Here is a 21,728-nt window from a genome sequence, read left to right on the forward strand (position 1 = left end):
GAGTGATGACTTGTAAGACTAGGCCCCTGCCACTTAGTATGCGGGCACAAATTCTGGCTGTGCAACTGTGTGCCGCGATCTAGCCTAGCTAGCGTAGTTAGCCTAGCTAGCGTAGCTCGTGTTTTGGGAGAGTTGATTCTTGAAAACAAGAGATTTACTGGCTGGCAAATATTTCTCAATTGTAAAATACATCAGTTTGTAGGATAGGATTTTATTGGTAACATTATGAAATCACTATCGTAATGTCAATAATCTATATATCAATCGATTAGCATTGACTACAGATATGTCCAGGATTTTGTAAGCTATGACCTAGTTTAAATGCTAAGAAATACACATTTTTATTTCAGAATCGTTCGTAGCTTCGTGCTCAATAGCCAAAGATTAGTACTATCCTTTTTGAATTTTATATCTAAATAGTTAAATGATTTGTATTTTAGATTGAAATGGGCGATGTTACTCTCCTAACTTTACACAACTTGGATTTTAAGATAACAGGTTGATGTATTCGTATTTTCATAAGAACATTCCACTTACCTACCTATGTCCTCTTTGTTGTTATTTTACTCATATGATTGATGCTAAGATATGTGTAACCAACATGTTTAATTTACTCAAGTATTTATGAATTGTTATTTGGCGGTTGATGCTCGTCGACTGTGATTAGGCAATGAGAGCAAGTGACGGCGCCGCCTTGTGGCGGGAGTCAGCCGGCCCGCGTTAGCATCAATTATTAATCTTCTTAATTATGCTAATCAAATAATGTTTTTTTACAATTATATTATTACTTAGTGTAGTGATAATTTACAAATAACTATTGCAGGACTAAGTATTCCCTTTTTTTTTATCCATAGTGAATATTGTATATTAGGTTTTAGGAATTTAAAAGCCAGCTATTAATTGATAAGGTTTATTTGTGCAAATACTGATTTTGATGTAGGTTTATATAGGTAATAAACAGGGCTAGAAACACAATGTTTACTACAATTTTCAAGGCAATAAACCCTATTTCTTACCCATTTATGTTCCTTTATATTTTCACACAATAAATTAACATACAAGATTGAGTCTCTCAACTGCCGATACCAGTGTCGACTCAAAGAAGAATAACTAAGCTGTACATTTTGGTTTGTTGAAGGTTTGAATTGATGAATGCTAGACGCTAGCACCGTGAAATCAGGGAAACGCATGTAACAGCAAAACATGTTTATTTGCGCAGCAGACGCGTGTTTTTTTCAGTACAACAGATCAACGATTTCATTACGCCGTGTAGTTCCTTGTTAAGTTAAAAACAATTCCATCACATTCAACATTTTAGAAGTTAGTTTCACACCAGTTTTACAAGGATGACACAGACTCTGAGGCTGAAGGAGATGTATTTTTGCCACTGACGTAAGATTTGATTTTGTGGGCGGTTGAACACTTTAACTAAAGAGTGACTGAACTTTAAACTAAATTAAAGAAACTGTGAATCGCTTTTTCTGACTGGTTCGATTCCGGGCCTGGTGTCACACCAAATTTGTACCGGGTGCCAAATTTGTACCGGGTACGTAATCCATACGTAATCCATTCCAAACCTGCCTGGCAACAGATGATCGCGGACGATCGCGTCGATTGACGTAGGAAGGTTCAAGAACATTCGCGAAGTCGTTCATTAAGTTCAAGAACATTCGTGAAGTCCTTCATTGAGCGCGACAAGACAGATAGCCCTAACTTTACAAATTACATTTATTAGCGTTCCTAACTTTATATTTGTATTGCATTTAATTAACAAATATAAAGTTAGGAACGCTAATAAATGTAATTTGTAACGTTAGTGCTATCTGTCTTGTCGCGCTCAATGAACGACGTACCCGGTACAAATTTGGCACCCGGTACAAATTTGGTGTGACACCGCCACGAGCCAACATTAGGCGGCAGGTGGTCCCGGGAGAAGCCCCCAGTACCGGAGGGTTCCGGTTGTTACAGGTTGCACCGTGACGGAATGCCGTGTGGTGGCCTAATGTGTGAATATGACACGTGCTCCCAATAACAATAGAGCGTGTGGGGGTTAACCCATTCAGACCGGATTACCTTTAACCCATTTGTACCGGCTGCACGGAGCAACATTGTATCTACTAGCACAGCAGCCGGTACAAATGGGTTAAACAAGGACATACTGTATGTATGGAAAGACACCCACGGTGTCCACTTCTCAGTCCCAGTAAGCCACTGATTGTCTGGTCAATTCCCTACGGCTCACTGCTTATGAGATTGTGCACTGCGGCTACCACTTTGATTTCGGCGAGTGCTTAAATTGATACAAATAAATGAAACAATTACGTGGAACAGGACCGGCAAACACAAAATGTATATTGCTAGCATCATAGCTTAACACATAGCCACAAAAAATAGTTGCAGTCACTATTTTCAAATAACCTTGACTGACCATATAATGGTGTTCCTAACTTTATATTTGTATTGCATTTGTATTAGCTAAATTCGATTAAACAATTAAATGCAATACAAATATAAAGTTAGGAACGCTTAGGAACGCACCGCCTGGAGTCGGGTGAAGGCCGTGGCGCAGGCGTTGTCCCAGACGTACGGCCGGCCCGCCTCGGGTAAACGGTGGAGGGGGCTGGCGACCGTAGCAAAGTGCCGGACGAACCGGCGGTAGTACCCGCCGTTGGTGATGTAGTACCCCGTGATGTAGTACCCCGCCAGGCCCAGAAAACTGCGCAGTTCGCCGGCGTTGGTCGGCCAGTCCCGGACCGCAGCCGCCTTGGCCGGACGAGGGCTCGTGCTAATCGGTGGGGCCGCAGGCGGATGGGCCGAGCAGAGCCGGTGTCGATGGTATGCTGCACCAGCCCTGTCCGCCTGCAGTCCTCATCCCAGTCCTCAGCTGCCGACTCTGCTGTACGTCGAGGCCAGCTCCACTGCGCAGCCACAGCGCATTGACGGCCTCGGCGGTCTCAGGGGAAGGAAAAACGGCAGACACAGGGCCGCGGGGTTGGCCGTTGATCCTGCAGCTGAGGTAAAGGCCCCTGGTGCGGCCCGGGCCGCCAACCAGAGCCCACCGACCGTGGAGAGGGGCAGGAACCCGAAACGGCGTTCCCCTCCGCCGCAGTTTTCCGCCGGACGAGATGGTCTAGCCCGTGGTGCCGGTGCCGGGCAGTCACGGGCCAGATGGCCTGGTTCACCGCACCGGAAACAGCGCCGGTCAGCTCCGGACCCTCGTCTGTCGTCGGGTGGTGGACGGTGGACGCTGTCGGGGACGCTGGGGCGTCCATGCCTGAAAACACTCCTCCCCGACGTCGTCCTCGTCCCGCTCGTAGTCCGCCTGCCGGACGTGAGGTCGGGAGGCACTGGACGGTTGCAGGTCGGACAGCTCCCGCTCCGCCACCTCAAGAGCCACCTCGAGGTTCGGGGGCCCGGTGAGGCAGACGTGCCGTCCCAGCCGCGGCGGGGCAAGTCCTTGGAGGAACGACTGAAGGGCTAGTTCCTCCTTAGCCGCAGCAGGGAAGTCGGGGTAGCCCCGCTGGACGTAGAGCAGTACATCAGCTGCGTAGGCCCCCAACCGTTCCCCCTCCCGGCGGCGGCGGCTGGTAAGCAACTCCCGGCTGTGGCCCACGACCCCCCGCTGTCCGAAACGCAAATTTGGTGTGACAGCGCCGCATTTGGCCATGGAATGTATGTCGAATGACATCACCTGGCACCACTAGTAGCCAATCAGAAACAGCAGCTGCCATAACCAAGTTTCCCCAGAGGGGATGCTGATCCAGTGGATTGATTCAAAAACCATGCAGGAAAAAGTAACAATCTAAACAATGACACAAGTTCTTAAAACACATAAAAGATGCAATTAAAGGAGCAGACTTTTCCTTCTACCCGTTGCCAAGAATGAAGCACAGAAATGATTCTGCCCGGACCAGGGATGGCTTAAGTGCTTGGGAGGTGAAGTCATTTACGAACACCAGAAAGAAAGGGATAGGGAGAAGACTTGTTGACTTGCATGGAGAACAGCATCTATTAGACGGCCATGACTGAGGGATATTTCCACTGGACAAACCGAGATTAGGCTCCAGTCCATCCACTGCTATGTCATCCAATTAATGCAACGAGGGAGAAACATCACTTATCTCAAACATACCTATTTGACCATACAATTGTTAATCTTTTTTGTTTTAAAGAGACACAGGGCTAAAAGGGAGTGAAACGTTCTTGGTGTGTGAGTGGCTAATGTTAGCTGTTAGCTCTACCGCTAGCAAACAAAGGCATGACGCACGCATGTAAACATGGCAAAATAATATTTTTCTATACAGATATATTCATATAAATACTGCGGTTATCCACGGCAAAAGAAAATGGACATATTTTTGTACAAAATACTAGGCAAAAAATCTCTTCCAGAATTACTTCGTCACAAATTAGCAAAATGGGTCACAAATCTAAACGCTAGATTCAGAAGACTCACTGATATGGGGGGGGGGGGGGGGGTTCCACTAACATGCACACAGTACAGCAAGGTGAGACAGCCTATCGTTGTACAACTGTTGACTGGGCAACAATGTGATGTGTCTAGGCCGTTGTGTGACATCAATTGAGACGTTGGTTGGTCAAACCCACAGACCTACAGGCAGACAGACGGACGTCGGCTGGGCTTTGGCCCCGCCCCCCTTTATTTCACAGCAAACGCACAACACATCACAGAGTTCTATCACACGTCTTCCAACGTGCTTAATGGGGTATGACTGGCAGTGGACTAGCTAACAGCTCACACAACTATTGCATGAATAAAACACTGCATCTCCACCTCATGTTCTCAGGTGACACCTGACCCCTGAGCCTTAGTGGAGTCCCCGTAACGGCACAAGACTAACGACTAAAGGGCACAGAAGGATCCGTCTTGTAATGATCACAGGATTTCAACTTTTTTTTTTTTTTCTTGTCGAAAACACTGCAAAATTTGACTGCATCCTCAGCTCTGTGTTCCCGTCGACCAGACGAAACCAGGACAACGGAGTGGTCAACAGAACGACCCTTCATGGGTCATATTCACCCATCGCCCATCTTGGATCTAAATCCACCCGGCTAGTGTTTAGAACCAAGATGGCCGCTGGGTGAAAAGGCCCACAGGTTCTCTGGCTCTGAAGGTGGAGCTCTGGTCCGAACATCGCAGTACACCCTCTCAGACCACGGAGGCGCTGGTCGGTCTGTTGTGCTTTTTAAAACAAGCTCTAAAAAGAAAAGGCATATCACTCTGACACACACACACAGGTTCCACCCAGGAGTTTGGGCCGTCTTTGTAAACATCGTCAGAGTTAACGTCCACCCTGGTATATTAACATATAACAACATGGCACTTGCCTATAACAGAGATCACTGCTGGCGTCGTTAAAGTTATCAACACAACACACTATCATCACGTTATGACCGCTAACAGGATGTGGAGGGCAACCCTCTTTAAACGTTGCTCCACTGTCCTTGGCACAGGTTAAGCTAGCAGAGTTGGTTAGCTCGGTGTCAGGCTAGCATACATTAGCATTAGCATTTTGTGTTCTCCTTGGGGTTAAAACGAGAGCCAGTAGCCCACGCTGCCCTCGTGATCCGTTAATCGACAGCCACCGCTGCTGATGTGAAGCATTGTGGGACATTGGCTTAGAACAGGAGCAACACACCACCTTCACATCGCTGTACACACAATGTTTAAAGGATCAGAAACAACAGGCGACATCACGTGTTACACACACCTAGGGACGTCCCTGCTAGCACACAAACACGTTTAACACACACACTCACACTGCCAGACTCTCTGCACAACCAGGAGCAGACAGAGGTGTTCAGAATGGACGTGAGTGAGAGGAGAGAGGACAGGAGATGAGAGCAGGAGGTGAGAGAGACAGAGAGAGGTGAGTCCCTCGCTCTCTTCTTAAAGGTTATGAGATGTTTGGTCGATAAGACCCCGGCTGTGGTGGGTGTAGGGCTGTGGGAAGTGTGTGTGTAGGTTTGTGGGGACGTGTGTAGGTTTGTCGGGACGTGTGTTTAGGTTTGTGGGGACATGTATGTGTAGGTTTGTGGGGACGTGTGTGTAGGTTTGTGTGGGACGCGTGTGTATGTAGGTTTGTGGGGACGTGTGTGTTATTTCTCCTGCAACAGCGCGGGGATGTTGATGTTCCAGCCGATGGCCTGCCGGTCGAAGCCGCAGCTGAAGAGGTTGCAGGAGGCCGAGTCCTCCCCCCAGGTAGTGCAGCACACCATGCGGCGGTGACCCTGCACACAGGAAGCTCACGCCTTCAGACAGGAAGCTCAACCCCTCAGACAGGAAGTTCACAGAGGAGCTCAGACAGTACACAGACAGTGAGACAGGAAGTACACAGGCAGTAAGACAGGAGGCACACAGACAGTGAGACAAGCGTTTTCAGCATGTTGACATGTGACTCCATTGTCCACAACATCACACTTTAAAGACGGCATCACTTCCTGTGTCAGGTTAGGGAGCCAATCAGAGCGCACCTGTCGATTGCTACGGGGGAGTCTGGCCAGTCGCACGCCGGACATGTCGAAGAGCCGGACCTGGCGGTTGTCGTGGGGGAGAGCGATCACCCTCTGGTTCACCGACACAGAGATCCTGATGAACACATGAACCAGGACAGGAAGAGGTGAACACATGAACCAGGACAGGAAGAGAACACATGAACCAGAAAAGGAAGACATGAACACATGAACCAGGACAGGAAGTGATGAACACATGAAACAGGAAAGGGAGTGGATATGAACACATGAACCAGGACAGGAAGTGGATATGAACACATGAACCAAGACAGGAAGTGGAAATGGAAATGAACACATGAACCAGGACAGGAAGTGGAAATGGAAATGAACACATGAACGAAGACAGGAAGAGGAAGTGGCTCTAACACATGAATATTGGTTGTGCGTAGCGACGGCCCCACCTGTTGACGGCCGAGTCGGTGCGGATGGTTGCTATGGGCGACCGCATGTTCTTTAGGTCCCACACCTTGACAGTGCGGTCGTCGCTCCCGGAGACCACGTTGTCGCCCGCCGTGAACACCGCCGAGGTCACCGTGCTGTAGGACACAGAGGACACGTTGGTGGACAGAGTGGAGGGCTGCTCTGTGTGTGTAGATCGATAGATCTAGATCTATATAGAACTAGATGTGTATTAGTATATATACTCAGTGTGTCCCTGGAAGACATTGACGGAGTGGATGGCTGGTCCATGTGTGTAGATCTACAGATGTAGAAATAGATTTATAGTTCTAGATATATTTACTCAGTGTGTCCCTGGAAGACGTTGACGGAGTGGATTGCGGGGTCCCTGAAGTCCCACAGTCTGAAGGTGGTGTCTCTGGACGACGTCACCACCAGCCGCTGGGACGGGTGGGTGCAGCAGTGGGTCAGCTCCTGGTCATGACCTGCACACACACACACACACACACACACACACACACACACACACGAATCATAATGTCCTGCATTTTGAGAAGCATATTTGAGGCTATGTAGTGGTGTAAATATGTTGATAGATAACTTATTAAATAGCAGTAATCCTAATAAGACTGTGAGCCCCAGCCACTATCACTAAAGCACGCGTGCGTGCGCGTGTGTGTGCGTGCGTGCGGGCCCCGCCCCTCTCTCCCTAAGCCCCGCCCCTCTCTCCCCAAGCCCCTTCTACCGGTCAGCGAATGGACGAGCTCGGAGGTCTCCACGTCGTAGAGGTTGGCGGCGCGGTCCCAGGACGCCGTCACCACCTGCCTCCCGCCCACCAGCCAGTCGGCGGCGATCACCACGCCCTGGTGGGAGCGCAGCGTGGTGGCGGCCACGCGCACGCACGGGCACTCGCTTGGCCCCTCCCCCTCGCCGTCAGGCTCCTCCCTGTCCGACAGCTCCCCGTCCTCCTCGTAGGGCGGCGGCTGCTGCTGCTGCTGGGGGGAGGAGGAGGCATGCTATTGGTGGGCGTCACGGCAACCGGGGGAGGGGAGGGGGGTGTGACTGACCAAAAATGGTTGGTAGGAAAGTGTTGAAAAGTCAGCGCTTACTTTCTGAACGACACTTACAAACCGACCAAACCCTCGTACTACCGATGTCGGATAAAGAGCTGAACTCCGAGCGACGGTCAAAAACATGTGTTAGCGGGGCGGCATGCGGCTCAGGATGCAGGGCGAGTTTGCTGGTAACCGGAAGGTTGCTGGTTTGATCCCCAGCTCCTCCTCCCGAGACCTCACCCGGACTGCCCCCGACGAGCTGGCTGTCACTTTGAGGGGTTGACTCCACCGTTGGTGGGTGAATGTGTGAATGAATGGGTGAATGTGAGGCAGTATAGTAAAGCGCTTTGAGAGGCCACTGCTTAGAAAAGAGCTGTATAAATGCAGTCCATTTATCATTTATAGCGTGTGATTTTGTACGTGGTGCGTGTGTGAGTGAAGGCCACGGAAGTCAATGCTACACCCATGCTTTTAACCGTCAGTAGGATTGCAGACTTCGCTTTGCAACACAGAACTACAATCCAATGTAGTCCTGTTAAAACATCTCCATGGGGAGATAAGGAATTACACCAGAGAGCTGGAGCCAGCAGGGGGAGCTGTTTCACTCTCCCTTTCCCTCCATCACATCACATTGAGGTACCATAGGTTGCCATGGCGACGGAGGTGGGGGGGGTGCTTACGGTGAGGTCGGCGGCGGGCGTTGCCGTGGGCAGCTGCACCATGTACCTCCAGATGTGGGCCGTCTGGTCGCCAGAGGCTGGGGACACACAGAGACAAGCTAACGTTGTGTAGCTGTGTGTACTCCTCAGGTTGTGTAGTTTTGTGTGTTATCCTCATGTTGGTTGATTGTGTTTGTCCTCTCCTCATGTTGTGTAGTTGAATGTAGTTGTCTGTAGTTGTGTTATCTCCTTGTGTCGGGTAGTTGTGTATAAGTGCAGTCTCACTGACCTGTGAGAGCCATCTGCTCTGTGGGGTGGAACTTGATGGAGTTCACTGTGGAGAGTCAACAGCGTCACAGGGTTAGGGTTAGGGTCCACAGCCCACTGTCAGAGGGGGTCCACAGAGTTTGTGTTGGAGGTCCATGAACATCGTCACACAGCCTACCTGATCCCTGGTGGCCCACGTACTTCAGCAGACACTTCCCCGTCTCGATGCTCCACAGCATGGCACTGTGGTCTGAGGAGCACACAACAAACGCTAGCTCCTAGCATAGCTCAAACCACAGACACGCTAGCACCTAGCATAGCTCAAACGAAAAACACGCTAGCTCCTACTGGCACAGCTGAGGCCAAACCAGCCAGGTCCGATTTATGCTAGCCAGATCAAACGCGTTTTCATTTTTGATTGTTAACATTGTTAACAATCAACGATAAAAAAGGTCTTAGGATGTGAAAAGTTCTAAAAAAACAAACAGTAAGGGTGTTTACAGTAAGGCTCTGTACAATGAGGATGTGTACAGTTAGGACGTATACAGTGCGGATGTGTACAGGACATGTACAGTGAGGATATGTACAGTAAGGACATGTACAGACAGGATGTGTACAGTGAAGATGTCTACAGTAAGGGTGTGTACTACGGATGGGCAAAACGATTCTTTTCCGGGAATCAGTTCTTTCAGTTCTGTTCACTATCACGGTTCGTTTGTTTGATTCGTTCGTTTGATTCGTTCGTTAATTCAGATGGTCTGTTACGTCATTTGCCAGGGAATCGTAAATTATGGAATAAATGTTCATCAACATGCATGTAGCCTACTACTTTCTAATGTTCTGGAGAAATTACCCAGGTTAAGTGTAAATATTAAGCATATATATAAAGCACTTACGTGACTTTTTTTTCATAAATATCCTTAATACATAATGGGGTGCAGTAAGAATTAAATGCCGTCTTCCAAGTAGAGCTAATAAGCAGTGAAGCACGTTAGTAACTAGACCAAACGTAATTGTAGGTAAAAACAATACTTTATTAAAGCATGCAATTGTGATGTAGAACAAAATAAAAATAAAACATAAAGTGCTTGCATGATATTGAAGCCTACAGCGATCATTAGTTAACTTGTGTGTGGTGGTGCCTTATCATTTGTTTACCCATGGGCCATGGCAACGCGATTGCTACCTGCTCTCATTGGCTGAATCGAAGCGAACATTTTAGACTCAATCAATATAAGGTCGCAGGGAGACGAAGCTCTGTTTGTTTGTTCTGTTCGCTTTATTTTATTTATGTGACCAAAAAAATAAAAAATATCAGTTCTCTTGTTTCTGGAATCAGTTCTCGTCATTCACCTTCGGGATTCGTTCGTTCTGACCGAATCGTTTGCGACCGACACATCACTAGTGTGTACAATAGGACATGTACAGTAAGGACATGTACAGAAAGGATGTGTACATTAAGGCTGTGTTCAGTAAGGAAGTAAGGACGGGTGCAGTAAGGCTGCGTACAGTAACGATGTATACTGTGTTCAGTAGCTGTGTTCAGTAAGGATGTGTACAGTGAGGATGTGTACAGTAGGACCTGTACAGTAAGGATGTGTACAGTAAGGACCTGTACAGTAAGGATATGTACAGTAAGGCTATGTACAGTAAGGACGTGAACCTGTGTACATTAAGGATGTGTACAGTAAGGATGGGTAGCTGGGTACATTAAGGATGTGTACAGTAAGGATGTGTAGCTGTACAGTGAGGAGGTTACAGTAAGGACGTGTAAAGGCGGCGGCGGTCCCACCTGCGGAGGCCGTCCCCAGCACCAGGGGCCCGGTGCGGCTGACGCTGAGGTCCCAGATGCCGTCGCGGTGGCCGGCGTACTCCTTCAGCAGCTGGCAGACCGCCCGGGAGGTGGTGGCCTTGAAGCTGGACACGATCTGCCACCGCAGGAAATGACATCGTCAGCACAGACACACCGGGAACCTCATGCCTGCTGGGGCAGCGTGGGTTACCACATCTCCCCAGCCCGGCCCTATTCCCCCCTGGTCCGCACGGAGCCTCAGGGCGTCATAGGGCGGGTGACGGGGGGCTGGCGCAATGCTTTGAGCTTTAGGTGTTTCAGATCGCTAGGGGGTCAGGGTAGTGGGGTCAGGGTTTGGGCTCCTCAGAGCTGAGAGGGTCAGAGTTCAAACCTCGACATCCACAGTCTACCTGTAGGCCTCCTTGAGCCGGACGCCCGCTGACCCCTGGCCTGCGCTTACATGACCTTTATAAGAAAGTCATTTTCACACACTTTAAGTGACGATTTAAACCGAGCAGGTGCAAGATAGAAATATGATTTGGTGCTCGTAGCATCGCCCAGCCGGAGGTGGGAGCCCTACTGCTAGTGTCAGCTGGGGGGGGGAGCAGTAGCAGTAAGGAGGACCGGGGAGGGCTGGCAGCGAGGGTCCTACTGAACCCCAGAGGAGGTACCAGTAGGGGGAAGTACCAGTAGGAGGAGGTACCAGGGGTGGAGTAACTAGAGGGAGGAGTTACCAGTGGGAGGAGGTCCTAAAGAACCTTGGAGCTGGTATCAGGGGGAGGAGTTACCATGGGGAGGAGTTAACAGGGGGAGGAAGTCCCACTGGACTCTGGAGCACAGAAGCTTGGTTTCAAACCAACAGTTGTTTCCAGGCCTGGGTCCGATAGCACCTGCAACCAGCTGGTAGCATTTGATTCATCCCCTCCCCGGGGCCAGGTGGGGGGGCACATTAATAATGCTGTCATAGGCTATGTTCTTATCCTCAAACCCCACCCTCATGAGGTTTGATTTGTGAAAGAACAAACTATTTTTGAAGATGTTATCCAACCCAGCACTGGTGTCACATCCACAGGTTAACATTCACAGGTCAACACATTCACAGGTGAACATACTCACATGTCAACTCATTCACAGGTCAACACATTCACAGGTCAACATTCACAGGTCATCACATTCACAAGTCAACACATCCACAGGTTAACATTCACAGGTCAACACATTCACAGGTGAACATACTCACATGTCAACTCATTCACAGGTCAACACATTCACAGGTCAACATTCACAGGTCATCACATTCACAAGTCAACACATCCACAGGTTAACATTCACAGGTCAAAACATTTACAGGTTAACACATTCAAAGCTGAACATATTCACATGTCAACTCATTCACAGGTCATCACATTCACAGGTCAACACATTCACAGGTCAAAATTCACAAATCAAAATGCACAGGTGAACACATTCTAAGGTCAACATTCACAGGTCAACACATTCACACACTCCATAGCTGCATTTAGTACAACGTGGATTACTGTAAATGCAAGCCTTGAAATCAAACGCTCTGAGGAGCACGGGAGGCAGAGGGAGTCGAGTTATGACGAGGATGAAACCATAATCCATTTTATTATGGTGGAGGAGGCGTTTACGTTGAAACTCGGGATGATACAAACGGGGCCAGTGGAGCTCTTTTCACAAAGTCCACTAAACAAGTTCCAACTGGAAGGAAGGAGAGACACATCACAGCACGTCAAACCCTCCGGGAAGGGAGACACATCACATTACGTCAAACCCTCCAGGAAGAGAGACACAGCACAGCACGACAAACCCTCCAGGAAGAGAGACACATCACAGCACGTCAAACCCTTCAGCAGGAGAAACAGTTCACGGCACGACAACAGCGGAGGAGAGCAGTAGGAGAACACGACCACATGTCCACACAGAGCAGTCCAACCTTTCAACGGTGGACAGGAGTAGGACAACATGTCAACATGTCCACACAGAACAGTCAAAAGGGTTAGAGGAGGGCCGGATTAGGACAACACAACACGTCTTCACAGAACAGTCAAAGGGTTCAGTAGAGGATTGTTTTGTTAGCACATCCAATAGCTCCGTGTTATTGATGAGATCCTTGTTGAAACGGGGGGGGGGGGGGGGGGGGGGGGGGTTAGTCGTTGTTAGCCGTTAACCCGCCAGGTCGACCGCAGGATTCCCAAGTGAACTTCACACCACCAGACGACAGCAGACAAATGACACCAGGTCACATGACACATAGGGTTTAGAGAAAACTGACCTCGCAGAGTCCGGCCTAAGACTAGCTTAACATGTTGGACTCCATTTTATCGGTTATTTCAAGCTATTTCAGAACATATATTTCAGGCAATAAGATAAAAAAATATAAGGAAGGCTAATAAATGAGGTGGTATTGTTAGCAAATGTAACGGGGGGAAATATCCAGAGTCTAATGTGACATGCATGAGATGTGATGCTAGGCTGTGACTCAATGTGTTTAGAGTGTTCCGTCATAGAGTGATTGGGAATCCAGACCCTTGTGGACATGTAGCATGTGCACTACATGCTACATGCTACATTCAACAGAGGACAGCGTGAGATGGTTCAGGGAGATGCAAAGCATGGGCAGTGGGCTATTATGAAGCTAGCAGCATGGGCATGGCCTACAGCAACCAGCCTACAGGTGGTCCAATGGGCATGGCCTACAGCAACCAAGTCTCTGTAGTCTGCTGGTCCTATGGGATAGGCCTACAGCTGGCCCTTTAGGCATGGCCTACAGCAACCAGCCTACAGTAGGCCTACAGGTGGTCCAATGGGCATGGCCTACAGCAACCAGCCTACAGTAGGCCTACAGGTGGTCCAATGGGCATGGCCTACAGCAACCAGCCTACAGTAGGCCTACAGCTGGTCCTATGGGGTAAGACTACAGCAACCAGCCTACAGTAGGCCTACAGCTACTCCTATGGGGTAGGACTACAGCTGGTCCACTGGTCATGGCCTACAGCATCCAGCCTACAGTACAGTAGACCTACAGCTGGTCCTAAGGGGTAAGCCTACCCTTCAGACAAACTTACTTCTTGTAAATTGCTTTGGATAGAAGCGTCTGCTAAATGCCCCAAATGTAAATGTTGTAAGTAGTTTTCGTTTTGCCCACACATGTTCACAAAGTCTGTCCTGACAATACGGCCTCCTGTCCATCAGACCAACGTGCCTGAAGTACGGTTTACAGTTTTTCTCAGCAGAACCGCCCAGAACAGGACGCCATTTAAACAGGACGCCATTTAAACAGGACGCCATTTTAACAGGACGCCATAACTGCCCGCCGACGAGGGCCGTGGAGTGAGGAGCGGACGATGAGGCTGAGCCCTCCCAGAGCGGGGCGGACCATAAACCAACAGGTTAGTGGTCCCCCACTCCGGGGGGGGGGGGGGGGGGGGGGTGGTGTTACAAATGAATGAATTAATGAATTAATGAAGGTCAAAGTTCAAATAGGCGGCCTACATTTGAATGACCAGGTGTCGCGGGGAGGAGGGGTCTACTCCAGCGGGGCGGGGCTGCTGATACTGGCACACATGTGGAGAGAGCAGCACATTACCCATGAGTCTCCACCCCACAACTCCCAGCTGGTCACGCTGAAGCTGCACGGTCCGCCCACGCGGGCGTGGCAAGAGTTTGAGCGCGGCTGAGAGCACAGAGGTGAGGAGAGAGAAGTGCGTCTACTTAGAGAGGCCACCACACAGCGGGGGGACCGCAGGGACAGCCCCCCCTAGAGGCCACCACACAGCGGGGGGACCGCAGGGACAGCACCCCCTAGAGGACAGCACCCCCTAAAGGACAGCACCCCCTCAGGGGACAGCACCCCCTAGAGGACAGCACCCCCTAGAGGACAGCGCCCCCTAGAGGACAGTACCCCCTAGAGGACAGCACCCCCTCAGGGGACATCACCCCCTAGAGGACAGCACCCCCTCAGGGGACATCACCCCCTAGAGGACACCGCCCCCTCAGGGAGAGCACCCCCTACAGGACAGTACCCCCTAGAGGACAGCGCCCCCTAGAGGACAGTACCCCCTAGAGGACAGCACCCCCTCAGGGGACATCACCCCCTAGAGGACAGCACCCCCTCAGGGAGAGCACCCCCTACAGGACAGTACCCCCTAGAGGACAGCACCCCCTAGAGGACAGCACCCCCTAGAGGACAGCACCCCCTAGAGGGCACCGCCCCCTCAGGGGGAGCACCTCCTAGAGGACAGACACGGGAACTGCCGTGAATAACAGGGACTTCAGATGCATGGCACCAAGGAGCAGGCAGGGGTCAGGGGTCATCTGGTCTACAGGTAGGCTGCAGACTTTGGGGATTGAACCCAGAGCCTTTCAGATGGGGGTGAGACACCCTGACCAGGAGACCACCTGCTGTTTGGGGTTAAACCAGTGCAGAGAGGTTTCTGAGCATACAGCACGGCCGCTGCAGAGACCCCTGTTTGGTGCTGTCCCTGCGGTTAGATTCCCGTGATTTGATTACAGAGTTTCTAAACACAGAGCATCAGGTCAGAAGAGACAGGTCCAGGCCCTGGTTATGGGTACTGAGGGTTAAATGGGGTACTCAATACTATGGGTACTAAATACTGCACATGGATCGTAACATGCTACGGTTCGACGGAGACATTGAGTCAGTGAACAGAGTAGGCGAGGCGCAGCTCAGAGGGTCTCTGGTCGGCGGCGGTGCAGGAGCGAGCAGCGGGATTACCTTGCTGGTGGAGGCCTTGTAGGTGGTCCGGAGCTTCTGGGACAGCTGGCTGGTGCTGTGGCTCGCTAGGTGGAGGAGATAGAGACACATTATGCCATTATGCACTTTATAAGTTTTATAAGTACACACAACGAGAGAAACACATGAGGCGACATTAAGGGAGGTGCGCTGATTAGGAGTCTAAAAGGTGGAGGAGAAGGTCTTGGTGCGAGATGAGGAGTTTAAAGGTGGAGAAGAAGGTCTCTCGGAGCAAGATGAGATAGATGAGAGATGAGAATGTAGCTAGTGGTGGAGCAGACCTTTGGTTTTGAGGGCTCCTTTGGCCAGATCTCCGCCCTCCAGGGTCTGTCCTTCAGCGGCCAGGCGGTCATTCAGAGTCTCGATCTCCCGTCGCACTGAAACCCAGTACAACACATTAGTTACATCTCCCCGCTAAGATACTGAGACACAGAGATACTGAGACACAGAGACACAGAGACACTGGGACACAGAGACACTGGGACACAGAGACACTGGGACACAGAGACACTGGGACACTGGTGCAGGAACCGTGTCATATCCCAACCGATGGACTGATGCACCCTAGACCTTTATCACACATTCTCCAACGTACGAGCGCATTAAGATTCCCTCAGGTGAACGGCGTATGGACTCACGCTCAAGGTTCTCGATGTGGAGGTTCTCGAACTCCCTCTCGATCTGCCCGAACAGGTCCAGCAGGTTACTCCTCAAGGACACGGGCAGCTTGGAGTCCTGGGGAGGAATCAGCAGACATACTGGTCATACTGGGGGACACTAGAACCAGCAGGCATACTGGTCATACTGGGAGCCACCTACAGATCAGCTCTATGAAGAGAGAGGGAAACAGCAGTCATACTGGTCATACTGGGGGCACCCTACAGGTTAGCTCTCAGGAGGGAACCAGCAGTCATACTGGTCATACTGGGAGGTACCTACAGGTCAGCTCTATGAAGAGAATCAGATGTCATACCGGGGATGACTTTATGCTCTACGGATCAGCCGCACTCAGGAACTGGGGAATGAATGATGCAAGCAAAACACCCCGACCCAAAACTACAAATAAACCATGTACATGGGCTGGTTCTACAGTGCACTGCCGGTCTGAAGCTGATATACAGAGCGCCATGTAGCGAGGTCACCTCTCAGACTATCAGATAGGCACCTATCACCAACCGTCTAAACATGTATTCACAAGCAGGCTACAACCTCTTTACCTTTGAAAATATTATTAGCATGTTTCCCAAACTTTTTTTTTTGTTAACATCCATTTCTGGAGACAGCTTCAGCCGGGGACAGGCCCCGCACTCAGGGGCTGTCTCTGTCTTCCAGGGACATCTACTGTCACACCACTCCACACTGTGAACCGTGTTACATAATGCTAACCTAACGTGGCGGCTAACTCTGTCCCCTCTGTGGCCTTCTCTCTCAGGGTGCTCACTGGAGCGCACGCTTGGCCTCTTAGCATTCAGAGGAGAACAGAGGCCGCACTGAAAGGGAGAGCAGAACACTCTGTACCAAGCACTTGTTGCTCAGCTAGCTAGCGAGTAGCCTAGCAGCCTAGCTGGGCCACGCGCAGAACAGAATATGTTATAATAGCAATATATAACCACAAACATTTATGTAAATCATGGAGTTGTTATTGATAAGATAGACGGATACTATGATTATACATTCAAATTAGTTTATAAATCATACATTTTATTTGTGTACAAGCTTAGCATTCAGGAATTATATTTAGTTTTAAAACCCTTGGGTTGAAACAATGCTTATTGTGCAGACGTTAGAAGCTCGGGAATACAAGTCTCGACTCGGACCATTCTACACATTTCAAAGTAAAAGCCATTGAGCAGCGGGTGGGGTATACAGGTGGAGATCTACAGACACACACCGTCCAATTAGATCCTTCAATCCCACCGAACGCTCAGCTCTGAAGAATTCGAGAATCCTCAACCGACAACTTCTCGACCAAATCGGACCAACACAAGAGAACACAAATATCTCCATCTAACCCGCCTACAAAAACACACAGCAACACTCCAATGTGGAACTATAGGCTCTTATCTACTGCTCCACTAGGGTGGATTCTACTGTTCCTCCTCAAACTACCTTCAACTTACCTCCATCTTCAGGAAGGACTCCAGAGTGTCGGAGGACTAGGGGGCGGTGAGTAGAGAGTACAGAAACATTGAGTACAACACGTTAGGAGTCACCAGGAAAGGCTTAACGCCCTGCTCAGCCCCGGGAGGACCCCCAGACCCAGGCCCGCTGGAACCAAGTCCCTACTGACGTCAGGACCGCAGAGTCGCTCACCAGCTCCCGAAAAAGACTCAAGGCTCCCTGGTTCACAGTTCACCTGGACTCTGCATAGCCACCCCCCACCCCACAACCCCGTCTTACGCACTCATTGTATGTTGTACATCCTGGCACTTAAAATTAGTACTTAGCATGGTGTAGCATCTTAGCCTAGCTATTTTTGGTGTGTACAGGGAATGGGTTAACCTAGTCATTGTTATTGCTTGGCTCTTGGTTCTATGAATGTCCTTACTGTACCGACTGTTCCAGCCATAATGGATGCACAGGTTTTGACTTCAGCATACAGTGATTCAAACTGTGATTACAACGTTTGTTCTCCCATAAGGAACTATCTTGGGGTCGTACTCCTGTGGTCCTGTCAGAGGATTCTGAGGATGCTAGGCTATTAGCATCCCTACCTAGTGGTGCCAACGGCAGAGTAATTCAATATGGTTAATCATAGCGATGACATATGTCCCTTTACCCTGCCTGTTGTTTTTTTTTTTTTTTTCCCTCTCAGATATAAGGATGTGTGGCACACTTGCTTTTTAAATTATACATATTACATTATCAGGAATACTGCACTAACCTTAATTAAATTGAAATATTCTTCCTTTGAGCCTAATATTAATATATATAATATTTTCATCCTGAATGCACACTGCCCTGAACCCCCAGGATTAAGGGCATACTTTACTGCATTAAGTGACTTCTCCTCTTTAATATTTAAACATTGTTATTCAGGACTCAGAACTCCAGTTGCAGAGGCCTAGTGACCTAAACCTGTGACCTTCCAGAGCCCTGAACTGTCTCAAAGCATCCTACCACTCTCAGAGACAGAGCGGTTCAGAGTGACCCCCCCTCAGCCCTGGGCATGTCATCCCCTCCATCTCTGCCTCCCTGCTGTCACCACGGCGACTGACACTGTCCTCACCGGTCCTTACAGACCACAGACAGACAGACAGACAGACAGCCAGCCAGGGGAGGGGCTAGGAGGATAACGTTAGCGCACAAGCCGCTTCTCTGTCCCCCGTCTTAAGTGCAATATGCACCGTGTTGCAACTGATCTGTGCATTTGACTACTTTGTGTGTGTGTGTGTGTGTGTGTGTGTGTGTGTGTGTGTGTGTGTGTGTGTAATCCTAATCCCATTAGCCTCTACTGTGGCTGTGTTGAGGGCACTTCTACAGTTGCTGGCTTAGAGCTAGTGTCGCTACTATAGAGCTACCAAACACACACACGCACACACAGATTAACACACCCTCACACATACACACACACACACACACACACACACACTAGGCCAAAGGGCGACTTCAGGGACAACAAAGCCACGTTTCCAAGGTTACGGCGGGAGCTGTAGCGAGTGGATTCCGTCGGTGCCTGGCTCACTCGATTAACATGATGTCACTGTTAAAGAGCAGCTCAGACCTCTCCACTTCCTCCTCAGGAGACGACCGATGGAAGGGTTACTGAGGCGAGCCCCACGTCTCTCTAACCATCAAACGGACGACACGCTGCCCACCAGTACAGCTCCCCACCAGGATGCTCTACAGCTACTGGGTGCAGTGGGAGGTAATAGGGTTCTAGAGGCTGTCCTGGGCTCAGGACAGACTCAGCAGAGTCTCACCTTGGCCGTCCATGAGTCTTCTCTGGAGATCATTTCAGCCGTCGTGTCTCCTCCCCGCTCATGAGCGTTAAACTAAAGTCTGGTTCCTGCTGCGGCTCCTCCAATCTCCAGCCCTGCCTCTCCTCCGTCACTCCTCTGAGTGAGTCTGACTGAGGAAGCCAGGAGGCTTAATGCTCTTAGGACGGCCCACGGCTGGAGTCCATCTGGCCAAGGTGCTGCTCCTCTCTAACCCTCGTCTGTCTCTTCATCGACACCAGAAGCACAACCCGAACAAAACACTAGCTAGTCGTGTGTTTGGTACAGCTAAGGTATCCATACACACACTTATTCTGAGTATAAAGAGAAATTTATCAATGCATAAATGTTTTAAATAAATACATTATTAAATAGATACAATGATGACACTGGAATACAGTTCTGTTAGAAGTCAGGGGGTCAGAGGTCAGTAACTGTGACCGACGGGTCAGAGGTCAGTAACTGTGACAGAGGGGTCAGAGATCAGTAACTGATGTAGGGGTCAGAGGTCAATAACTGATGTAGGGGTCAGAGGTCAGTAACTGATGAAGGGGTCAGAGGTCAGTAACTGGGCAGTAGGGGTCAGAGGTCGATGTAGGGCTCAGAGGTCAGTAGGGGGGTCAGAGGTCAGTAGGGGAGTTGGAGGTCAGGGTCGTACCTGGCTCTCCATTAGGTCCCTCTGCAGCCCGCCGCGGTCCTGCTCCGTGCTGTTGGTCCGTCTGATTGACAGGCTGTGGCACTTCCTCTTCTGCTTCGCCTGCCTGGAGGCCGCGCTGCTCCCGCTCTCCACCGGCATCGCAAAGACCCGGAGCCACACTCACCTGCAGGGACAGGAAACGGACCGGAGTCAAACCCCGGAGCCACACCCACCCGGAGAGATGGGAACCGGACCAGAGTCAACACCTGGAGCCACACCCACCTGGGGGGACCAGAACAGGACCGGAGTAAACACCTGGGAGAGAGACAAGACCCGGACTGGAGTCCGCTGGTTGGTAGATGGGAGTCCGGGTTAGAGACGTTAGACACTTTGTTCAGCTCATTTGCATAAACCAGGTGCATAACTTGTAGACCATAATATCAGCCTACCAGTTTGTACAGTCAACTGGGCAGACTGGGAGATTAATCCGTCTATCATGCATCTAGTTGGACATGGCGCCTTGTGACGTTCGTCACAAGCTTTTAATGGCTGAACATCACATCTCGTGGTAAAATATGGAATCTTGGAATGCATATTAAGTCTTAAAATGTGCGTATTGTTAGGGCATGTTCATTTTCAAAAACATCCCACATGCAAGCGGTGGTTGTCTTTAAACATTAACAACAGGCCGAAAGCCGTCAGCATATTGCTCACATCTTGAACGTGCAGCACATCTGTAGTATATTGTGTGTCATAGTCAGAAGCTGTCATCACCTGACATCAACATGTCACATCTGAGAGTCCTTCATCTTTTAATGGTTATGTTATCTGACAGTATGTGACCGTTTCACCAACACCCGTCGTTGAGTCTATACGTTCAGAACCATCTCGACTGAACCTTGTGAGGCTTTATCTTCAGACTGTGGAGACTTGTGTGACTGATCACCCAGACAGGCTAGCGTGACTAGCGTGCTAACAAGCTAGCGACTACTGGGCTGTGAGGAGGTCATGAGATGCAGCGCTATCCCGGTCCACCACAGCGTGGTTTCCGGTCTCTTACTTCCCGAAGAGCTGTGTACTCCTCGGAGAGAGAATAACGAGAACACGACTGGAGGAATAACAACACGCAGAATGAATATACAATTTGACAAATTAAGAACCGAAACGTGTAACGGAGAGGGGTTAAATATATTATTGAGAAGTCAATCCCCCGGCCCTCTCTCCTTTTAGCCGTTGTAACTGAAAGTCCCGCCTGCCTTCTCCTCCAACTGAGTGAAACTCCTGCCCTCCAGTAACGCTGATCGGTGTCATCCCGTCCCCGGCGCTCCGTCGTGACAGCAGAACAACGTTAGTTCGCCATCGGAATGTTTTTCTTACCAGTAATTCGCTAAATGAAGCTTCCTCGGAGGTATCCAGAAATATTTTGAAGCTTTGCGTTCATCCTCTTCTGTAGCTGTGGTTGACGGCAGTCCTTGTTGACATCTGACTGAGACGCAGCTCCTCTTTGACAGATAACATAACTGTACCACACTTCCGAATCTCCTACAAAATAAAACTACTACAAAATAAAAGTTCTCCACAGTCATAGAATTGTTCATAGAAACATTCAACTCTGAATTATTTAAACAAAGAGTTTACATCAAAAATGCAAGTAATTAGGATGAAAACAA

At 49.7% G+C, this 21,728-nt stretch overlaps 1 protein-coding gene across 3 annotated transcripts; it reads right to left on the reverse strand.

Moving 5' to 3' along the window:
* Positions 1-1,204: 1,204 nt before the first annotated feature.
* On the reverse strand, positions 1,205-21,572 carry LOC307086340 (WD repeat-containing protein 37-like). 3 transcript variants are annotated; one of them, XM_079751516.1, is made up of 15 exons: positions 21,436-21,563; positions 20,341-20,406; positions 20,080-20,242; positions 16,122-16,218; positions 15,765-15,860; positions 15,466-15,530; positions 10,707-10,842; positions 9,093-9,164; positions 8,937-8,981; positions 8,669-8,745; positions 7,679-7,928; positions 7,277-7,418; positions 6,936-7,070; positions 6,496-6,610; positions 1,205-6,252 (listed from the first exon to the last, which is right to left on the reverse strand). In XM_079751516.1, the coding sequence occupies exons 3-15, from the start codon at positions 20,215-20,217 to the stop codon at positions 6,121-6,123; spliced, it is 1,500 nt and encodes a 499-aa protein (XP_079607642.1). In that variant the 5' UTR covers positions 20,218-20,242; positions 20,341-20,406; positions 21,436-21,563; the 3' UTR covers positions 1,205-6,120. The 3 variants fall into 3 exon arrangements, with proteins under 3 accessions (XP_079607642.1, XP_079607643.1, XP_079607641.1); XM_079751517.1 differs by lacking the exon at positions 20,341-20,406 and having other exon boundaries at positions 7,679-7,925; positions 21,436-21,572; XM_079751515.1 differs by lacking the exon at positions 20,341-20,406 and having other exon boundaries at positions 21,436-21,572.
* Positions 21,573-21,728: the final 156 nt, after the last annotated feature.

Source organism: Pollachius pollachius (assembly GCF_949987615.1).
Source record: "Pollachius pollachius genome assembly, chromosome: 14".
Lineage (NCBI taxonomy): Eukaryota > Metazoa > Chordata > Actinopteri > Gadiformes > Gadidae > Pollachius > Pollachius pollachius.

Bases quoted from the DNA above. Each gene is read 5' to 3' on its own strand.
- LOC307086340 (XM_079751515.1), bottom strand. From the start codon at position 20,217: ATGCCGGTGGAGAGCGGGAGCAGCGCGGCCTCCAGGCAGGCGAAGCAG. The intron at 15,861-16,121 runs GTGAGTCCATAC...ACTGGGTTTCAG, and splicing joins CCACATCGAGAACCTTGAGC to TGCGACGGGAGATCGAGACT. The intron at 9,165-10,706 runs GTGGGACCGCCG...TGTGCTCCTCAG, and splicing joins GCTGGGGACGGCCTCCGCAG to ACCACAGTGCCATGCTGTGG.